This window comes from Bidens hawaiensis, unplaced genomic scaffold (assembly GCF_021521415.1).
Source record: "Bidens hawaiensis isolate Kalapana, Puna unplaced genomic scaffold, B.hawaiensis_p1.1 tig00038854_1, whole genome shotgun sequence".
Classification (NCBI taxonomy): domain Eukaryota; kingdom Viridiplantae; phylum Streptophyta; class Magnoliopsida; order Asterales; family Asteraceae; genus Bidens; species Bidens hawaiensis.
The window spans coordinates 4,410-13,888 of NW_027496828.1; the positions used below are offsets into that span (position 1 = coordinate 4,410).

Here is a 9,479-nt window from a genome sequence, read left to right on the forward strand (position 1 = left end):
ATAAAGAATTGTTTAGGTACTTCGTATGGGGTGATCCAATAGTAAAAGACCACCGTCAGCTGGCCCAACCCAACCATACAGAGAACTTAAGTGCCCCCAAGTTATCTACAGTTTCGAGGAAAACCTACTCGTCCGAAGGCCCACTGGTGGTAAAACCCATACGCCTTCAAGATCGAAGTGAATATCACAAAGATCTCAGTCTTCCTTCATTGAGCCACTAAAGTATTGTCTTTGAGTATTAACCCAAATCTTCATTAAAAAACTCAGACCTCCCACCAACATACGTCATTAGAAAAAGTTGAAAAGACCTACAAAAGGAATGAATGCAAATCACAAATACTAAGGGGGTGTTTGGCCTAGCTTTTATTTTTTGGCTTATGCTTATATTTTAAAGCAGCATATAGCTTATTTTATATTATTTGATAAACTCTTTTTAAGTGTTTGGATTAACTTATATTCTACAAGTTGATAATAAGTTGTTAATCCATAATTTTTTAGTTTGTTACAGTAATAAGTTGCTTCAATAATTGTTAATCCATCACCATTTAAGGACAAATGAGTAACTTACACCCTTAAATAAATAAGCTTCTTCAAATAAGCTAAAAAACCATCTTCAAAAAAGCTTCTTCAAATTAGCTTATATAAGCATAAGCTTAAAAAGCTAAACAAAACACCAAATTAAACTTATTTTGTAAAAAAAAGCTATAAACTAAGTTAAAAAAGCTAGACCAAAGACCCCTTAAGAAAGGGCTCAAATGGGTATAACCGAACCGGACCGGGCGGTTTGAATAAAATTGGAATTGATTGAAAATGAAAATTTAAAAAGGGATCCCGCCTACCAGCGTGTTATTCAGATCCATCCATCCATCCATCCATCCATCGTCCAGAGAGATGGAGAAAATATGCGTAGCAGTGAGAGTGAGGCCGCCTGTGGTCAATGCTAATGTTAATGGTAATGAAGGTGAAGGTGGTTTCACCAGTCACTGGAAGGTAGATGACAACCGTATCTCGCTGCACAGGTCATTAGCCGGCACCCCGCTCCCCCCTGCTCTTTCATATACATTCGGTACTACTAAACTCAACTCCTTCTTCTTTGTTTACTTGCTGCTTCCCTGTAATTGCACTAATTCATTCATTCATTCTACTTAGATCATGTTTTCGATCACGATTGCTCCAATTCTAGCGTTTACGACCTCCTCACCAAGGACATTATCCATGCCGTCCTTCAAGGCTTCAATGGTACCTAACTAACTAACTAACTAACCCTAATTTCTCAATTTATTTATTTATTTTTGCCTATTCGCGTTCGCTTAACACTTCATTATTCGATTCGTATTAGTATTAGTATTATTTTCCCTATTCCAAACTCGTTTCGAATTTTTAATTCACCCAAAGTCAAAAAATACCAAAATTGTCATTGTAACACCAAACATAATCACAATAGGACCTAATAAAATAATTCAAAATAAAATACCAATAACATTCAAAACGGGAAGTCGAGAACATCCACTCCACATTAAAAGTTCCAAGCTTAAACATTCAGAATAATGTACCAATAACATACACAACATTACAAGTAATATTTTATATTTATGTATGCAATGGATCTAATTTTGTATGGATCTTGTTTAGAATTTGGCACAAATACATATATATTTATGTATAATTGTATATATAAATATATACCTGTGTATTTTTTATTCAAATTACGAATCGAATTGAATAAAAATCATAAATTCATATTCGATTTACTGGACTCAAATGCGTATTGAATTCGAATTCTTAACACCCCTACTTCAATTACTTAATAATTCATTCGTTCCGGAGCGACCAGGTACTGCTTTTGCTTACGGACAGACAAGCAGTGGTAAAACTTTTACGATGAATGGATCTCACAATGATCAGGGAATTATTCACCGCGCTGTCGAAGATATCTTTTCCAAAACAAACACGGTATCTATCAGATCAGATTACTTCTTCTTACTACTATTTATAAGCCAACGTATAACTATCAACATTTGCTTGCTTTGCAGTCCACTGATAGGGAATTTCTCATTAGAGTCTCTTACATGGAGATATATAATGAAGAAATCAATGACCTTTTTGCTGTTGAGAATCAGAAGCTGCAAATTCATGAAAGTTTGGAGGTATTGGCACTCTATTTTATATTTTATTACGTCACATTACAGTAGAAATGCTCTCTTTTGCTGATGTATACTTGTTGCAGCGCGGTATATACGTTGCGGGCCTTAGGGAGGAGATTGTTAATAGCGCCGATCAAGTACTTAAGCTCATTCAAATGGGGGAAGGTAGGCTTGAATTTAATTTCAGATTTTCTTGTTAGTTACTTCAGTTAACCATCTGCAATTGCTTGCTTCTTTCAGCCAACAGACACTTTGGTGAGACTAATATGAATGTCCGAAGTAGTAGATCTCACACCATCTTTCGGATGGTATGTAGTTGCTTCTGCCATTGTTGATGTTAGTGTTCTTTAATTTCTTATATGGTTTATAAGCCATTATATTATCTCAGGTGATTGAGAGCAAGGGGAAAGACTCAGCTTCTAATGACTATTCAACTTTGGATGATGCCATCCGTGTTTCTGTCTTGGTTTGTAGCCTTTTTATCCTACAGTTTATTTGGTAATGCGCATTATTATTGTATCTATTTTTTGAGTTTTTCTTCTCTATCTGGGACTAGAATTTGGTAGACTTAGCTGGGTCTGAGCGGATTGCCAAAACTGGAGCTGGTGGAGTTCGATTGAAGGAGGGAAAGCACATCAACAAGAGTTTAATGATTCTTGGCAACGTCATCAACAAATTGAGTGATGGCGCAAAGCAAAGGTACATGTCTACCTCTAGTCTAGTTGTGCAACACCCCATTTTCCTGCAAGCAGTAACTTCCCAAAACCATAGATTTATTGATATGTTTATCAATCCTCTTGGTATTTGGAAATATTAAATAAACTGGCCCAGAAGCCTATTTTTCTAACTTACCACCCAAATTTAGTTGCATCCTTCATTCGCATCAGTTGATTTGCTTGTTTTCAAATGATAATACTTCACTTAATAATCTTCTTACTTAATATTTCCTAGCACATGAAGCAAGTTTCATCTAATAGAACAGGTGCTACAAGTTGGTTAACTAATAACATAGTTGAAATGGTGAGCAAAATGATTACATTCTTTTTGCAGGGGACATATTCCTTATCGTGATAGCAAGCTCACCCGCATCCTTCAACCTGCACTTGGTGGCAATGCGAAAACATCAATTATTTGTACTGTGGCACCAGAGGAGGTATAGACATCATTTTCATTGTCATGTCTTATTTCTTACACAATTGAGTACTACATGTTAATTTTTGTTGTTGTTTAAATGGTACATATATATGTAGGTTCATATAGAGGAAACCAAGGGAACACTTCAGTTTGCTAGTAGAGCTAAACGTATTACCAACTGTGTTCAAGTAAACGAGGTCGGTCTTGTTCTTTATACCATTCTCTTTTGTGATAATTGTAGCATATGCTATTGTAGCTTTTGTGTAGGCTGTCTTAAAGAGGCCATCATTTTGGTCTAAGTAGTAAAAAGTGCACAGTGCACAGAAAGCGCAAAGGGTTTGCCTGTGGCCTAGCGCAAGGTGCAAAAAAGTGCACATCCGTGAAAAAAAGGTGCAATAAGAAAAATAAATATATAATAGGCAAAAATTATTAATAATTTAATACTGTTTTACAAGTAAAAGACGTAATATATTTATTTTTCAACAAAGTCCAAAATGTAAAAACAAGGTGCTCATGCTAAATGTGATTTTGATCCCACATTGCTTCATTATGTAAAAAATTTTGGTAAGTAAGATGCCTAAACAAGCTAGTTCAGACTTTGTTTAGGTTGTACAGGTTTAGGCCTGTTTTTGGCTGGTTCAGACATGGTTTTGGCGGGTTCAGACTTCGGATCCATTTTTGTCCGGTTCAGTCCATTTTTTTTTGATTATATACAGCTAAAAAGGGTTAGAAAATCTAGAGACACATACATTTCTCCTTGGTTTGAACTATACTGGTCAATTTAGGGAGAGACAATCTTGCCGGTAAATTATTGCCCATGAAGTTTGATTGAGTAGTAAAGGTTTCATTTTTTAAGTTTTCTGTAGTTGACAAAATACACTATAAGAGGAAACATACCCATCCTATCCGGGAGGTGTATACCTTGTTTCTATAAGAAAAGAAGTATATGCACTATTTTTGTGTTTCTTGGTATTAGTATATTGATCTAAGATACTTAGTGAGTGACTGAACAATGCTGTCTGGCTTCAACAGTCACTTAATTTGTACTTTATTCTTATGGTATGTATTTCACTGTAATCTATGTACCATAATGCTCATTCTTGTTTATAGTAAAAAATATGGAGTGAGACGTTGGCCATAGTGTCATACTTAGGGCCGCTCAAAAAGTTTGCGGATCGCTCGAAAAAAGCTTGATTCTAAACAAGCCAGCTCGTTGGCTCGTTTAGATTAACCCCTAAATTTTAATATCATATATAATAATAGCATACCAAAAAAGATTTTAAGATTATACATTTATTATGCCACTCGATCATTAAAACATTACAAAAAAATAACAAAAACAAAACATATAACGTTATAAATTAAATTTTATATAATATGTTGATCGATGTCGAAAGGTTAATCAAAAACATTTATAAAAATTACCTTTACTAGCTAGGGCAAGTAAGGTGTCGAATCCATATGGAATCAGTGGAAAGTGCTAATCAAGTTCAATACTTAGTAACTAACTATTCTTGGTGGACAGACGATGTCAAGTAGATTAATTATTGATTTAGTTGTAAGACAATTAAAAGAAAAGTAACCAAACTCCAGGTTTCAGGTTGTGAAGCACCTAGACCAATTGATTAAACTTATTTGGGAAACTCGTTTGCTTACACCTATAATCAAAAGACTAGATATTTGACCTCACTGACCGTCAGAACTTAATCCGAACAATTGGCTTAGGTGAATAATAACCTAATTGATTATCAGTTTTAGGGTTTGATAAATGTAAGTGATTTAATGGCTAGAGATAAACGGGTCAATGACTCTAAGAACCTAATCCTAAAAGTTGATGACCACAAACCAATTCACTGATAAAATCACAAAACATTCAATTACGAAAAACTGTTGAATGCACAAACAATCCAATATTAAGGTTCAAAATACCAAAAAGTCTTGCTTACAAACACAACCCTACTCCCGGAGATGGTCACAAAAGCTTTAGCCTTGCATCTTCATCTTGAATAGTTTGATTATGGTGTGGAAGGATAAAAGCATGGATGATTGTGGTGATTGGTAAGTGTTAGGATGGTGGAAAATGGCTTCCTAATACCCCAAAATGGCTGGGAGAAGTCTTCCCTTCGTAACCCTAAGGTTATATTTATATATGGATGCAAAAACCTAAAATCCGCGTCTTTTTACGAAATAGGCCGCAATTTGTGGTCAGAGGACCGCAACTTGCGGCCTCCTTTACCAAAATTCCTTGATCTGCACCCCTGCATGCGGCCTCTCTTACCAGACAGGACCACAAATTGCAGCCCTAACAGCACAATTTGCGGCCTGTATGGTCTTCTTCATTTTTTCTCCATATCTTGACTATCAGCCTCATTCATCTTCGTTCTAACTTTCAAGTATCATCCCAATAGTTTCCATTAAGCTCCATTTGGCTCCATTAAGCACCAACACACCTGCAATCATAAAAGATCTCAAAGTAATCGTGTTCGATATATATAAATAGCTAAAACACACGATATTAGACAATAAAAACGCATTCTTTTACCCACTCATCATATGTATGTTAAAATTATATTTTTGCCTTTTAATAATTTGTAAAAAAATAAATAAATAAAAAACAAAAAAAATTACAGCAGCTCGGCTCGAGAGTTGAACAAGCTAAGCTCGAGCTCGATTTTTCAGCTTGATAAAGAAAACGAGTCGAGCTTGAGCCAGCTCGTTTAAGTTAAAGCTCAAGCAAACCCTGGCTCGGCTCGGCTCGATTGCAGCCCTAGTCATACTGTGGATCTGAAGCATATATTGACCTTATCTTTTATTTATTTATGTTTTGTTGTCCATTGTTATTGGAGCTAAATGGTTTTTTTTTTAATAATCTCAATAGATTCTGACAGATGCTGCCTTACTGAAGCGCCAAAAACTCGAAATAGAGGAATTACGCATGAAACTTGAGGTGAAGTGTTTATCATATCTTGTTTTGAGGTTGTGACATTGCCACCAAGGTTAGAACTTGAATGCAGTGTACTACTTTGACAGGGATCTCATGCGGGGGTTCTGGAACAAGAGATATTGAAACTGAGAAATGATATGCTGAAGGTAAGTTAATCCAGTTGAGTCATCATCTTCTTTTATAGTTAACTCGATTGTTTATGTTTCCATTTATCAGTATGAACTAGAGCGTGAAAAGCTTGCTATGGAATTGGAGGAGGAGAGGAAATCACACAGAGAAAGAATCTCAGCCCAGGTAAGGCTTCATTAGTTATTTATTGTTATGTTTCATCTATACCACTGGCTGATAATTTAGAGTGTTTGTAGGGTAGTGAATCCTTAACACAAGAAACCATTGACACGCAACAAGGAGATGCTTTTAGTACTCCTACTTTTAAACCAGCTCCACATGCATTTGTCGCTAAACGATCTTATAAATCTACACCCCCTGAATATAGCCCTCTTCCATACGAATTTGGTGATGTTGCTGATGAAGACACGTGGTTCAAGATGAACAATGGTTTCATACCTGATCTTGATTTAATTAGTATGACTCCTGCAAAACAAGTTTCTGTAAGTTTCAACTTTTCTTGTTTTCTCCTACTTTTTTTCTTAACGAAGCGCGGGTTGCTTAATTGGAGTCATTTCAATAATAACTAGTATCATCTTTGGCATTGTAACTAGCCTATTATTTATAATCATCAGCACTAAAGCAAAATTCAGTTATGTTAATCTTCAGATAATCACTTATATTTTCTAATACAGCTGATCACTTGCTTTAGGATGTAATCACACTACTATATAGAATTAATGATGTTAAGCTATGTTGCCAATATGCATTTTATAAAGCACACGCACATGGTCTTTACAGGATTGTCAAGTTGGCAATGACAAAGAAATTCAGAATCTTCAAAGACAAGTGTATGAAGCTATTGATGAAAAAACTGAATTTGAGGTTAGTTTCTTTATCACATCATTTTCTACATCAAATCTTATCGAGAAGGATATCGAAACTTATTTTGTATCAAATCACACTACAGAAAAAGTATAAAGAACAGTTACTGTTGAACAACCAACTTGTGGAAAAGATATCGAAACTTAAGAGAGAAGCTGAGGAAATTCCTAATAGGTTGAGGGAGTCTTGCAAAGCTGTAAATGAGGAAATAGCTTCTAATGTTCAGGTACCCTGCATACACATTGCAAAGCCATAAATGAGTTGAAAGTTGACATGCATAATGAATCTTGTTGACTTGAACAGAGTTTGGTAGCAGATGACAAGTCCACAGCTGCAAAATTGTTTTCTAGAACAAGTGAATTTGTTACGTTTCTCATGTCAACATTTGAAGCAAATATGTTTAAGAATGAAGGAAATAAAAGTAGTTCCGGAAAAGAAGAAAATGAACAAGGAAGCAACAAAGACAAGGTAGATGCCGTGACAAAACTATCAACAAGTTACTACATGCGCATTTTGATATTTTTCATCATCTTAATCTTGAGTTTGTTGTCTCCCCTGCATTTTAGTCAGGTATAAGAGTTGGTTAATTTTCAAATTTATTGACTGTTAGTATTTCTTTTATGTTTGGGATTAAAAAAAAACTGTATGCATAGAATAGCTTTTAGGAGAAAACTAGATTGGGCATCATGGAGTGGAAAGGCAAAAGTAAGCATATTTTTTTTTCAAGTTTTTATGATATTTGTTCAAGCACCTCCCATGATAAACTACTCGTTAGTTAGACCTATTCAGCATCCCTCACTTGCATACATGATTGTCTTTTCACTTTAATTTTGGTTCTAAGAATATTCAAACCTGAATTAGGACTGCCCACAAGTTGCTTCTTGGAAGACGGAACTAAGTAGTGAAATCGAATTGATGAAGGAAATGTACAAGAGCATGGAACAAGAGTTAGATACTAATAACCACCTTCTCGAAGCTTCTAAAGAAAGAGTTGATGCCCTTGAAAGGGAGTCTCAGCTTTTGTTAGCCGAAAGAGATGACCTGCTTCTAACCGTATCTGATTCATCAAAAAGACTTGCAGCACTGAGTCAGCAAAATGAAAAGATTTTGCAGGATCTGGCTTGTGAAATTCAGAAGAGGAAACGCCTGGAGGAAGAAATCAAACAGTTTAGTATTGCTTTTGCTTCTCGCCAAAGGTCACTCATCTCATTCCATTGCGACTTCCAATCTAAACTAGAAGATCATTTGAAAGCTCAAAGTCTACCCAAGTCTTTTGATTTCTCTACTTGATACTGTAATATACCTTGTATGCTTCTATAACTATTGTTCTTTTGTCTAGTTTATTTAAAGCTTTGTGTGGTTTGTGCTCATTCATTCTGTCCCATTGGTAGAAGAATATTGCAGCATTTTAAAGGTTTCCACTCTGGTTTTTCAAAATGACTTGGCACTTAAGATGTTTCCACTTGCTTGTGCATTTAGCACTATAAGTTCTATAACTAGTGACTAATTAACACTTTAGCATCATAGAAAAGTTTGAATCCCTAAGCTATTTTAAATTATTCATTAAAACACTAATCATAGAATTAATGTTTAAGATCAGATAGGTGAGAAGAATACTGTGGAAGTCATTTTCAAAATTATCATGGTATTCATCACAAGTAAACTACAACCTATACCGCTCACCCGGCAAAAGAAATTGAGAAAAAATATGACTTTACTAGAACTCATTTGCTGCATATATAATAAATCGAACCACTGCTAAAGTTGTTCTTAATACAGCACCACAAGAAAGAGTGGTCTTAAATGTGTCTCGTTTAAGAGAAAATTCTCAAAATGGTCCTTTTGATGAGAGAGAAACCTAAAATATCATTTGAGTTTTCAACCCAAATCCGTCGGCCCTGTTAAGTTTTGAACCAAATCCGTCGTCTTCGTACAATTTCATGTGTCTTGGAAATTTAAATAAGTGCCTTTTTTGAACCAAATCCATCTTATCTGACAAATTTCAACTCAACTTCGTCTTCTCTAACCATTTTCAACTCAACTTCGCCTCCTCAGACCATTTTCAACTCAACTTTGTCCTCCAACTATTTACAAACATACAATTTCAACTCAAAAGGGGGGGGGGGGGGGGGCATTTTTGAAACTTCGTCTTTTGCGTATAATTTCAAACCAATTCTGTCTCCGCTGATGGATTTTAAGGATCACTTTGAGAAGTTTAAAAAAAAAAGCTATTTTAGGTTTCTCTCTCTAAAAATGAGTTATTT

At 35.3% G+C, this 9,479-nt stretch overlaps 1 protein-coding gene across 2 annotated transcripts; it reads left to right on the plus strand.

Moving 5' to 3' along the window:
- Positions 1 to 891: 891 nt before the first annotated feature.
- Positions 892 to 8,546, plus strand: LOC143590691 (kinesin-like protein KIN-7N). 2 transcript variants are annotated; one of them, XM_077071095.1, is made up of 18 exons: positions 892 to 1,066; positions 1,150 to 1,239; positions 1,835 to 1,953; positions 2,034 to 2,147; positions 2,228 to 2,309; positions 2,385 to 2,452; positions 2,533 to 2,610; positions 2,701 to 2,843; positions 3,195 to 3,297; positions 3,395 to 3,475; positions 6,157 to 6,225; positions 6,309 to 6,368; positions 6,439 to 6,516; positions 6,588 to 6,833; positions 7,132 to 7,215; positions 7,301 to 7,441; positions 7,519 to 7,785; positions 8,077 to 8,546. In XM_077071095.1, exons 1-18 carry the CDS (start codon positions 892 to 894, stop codon positions 8,503 to 8,505), a joined length of 2,427 nt encoding a protein of 808 aa, XP_076927210.1. In that variant the 3' UTR covers positions 8,506 to 8,546. The 2 variants fall into 2 exon arrangements, with proteins under 2 accessions (XP_076927210.1, XP_076927211.1); XM_077071096.1 differs by having other exon boundaries at positions 7,519 to 7,683; positions 8,077 to 8,545.
- The last annotated feature ends 933 nt before the right edge of the window (positions 8,547 to 9,479 follow it).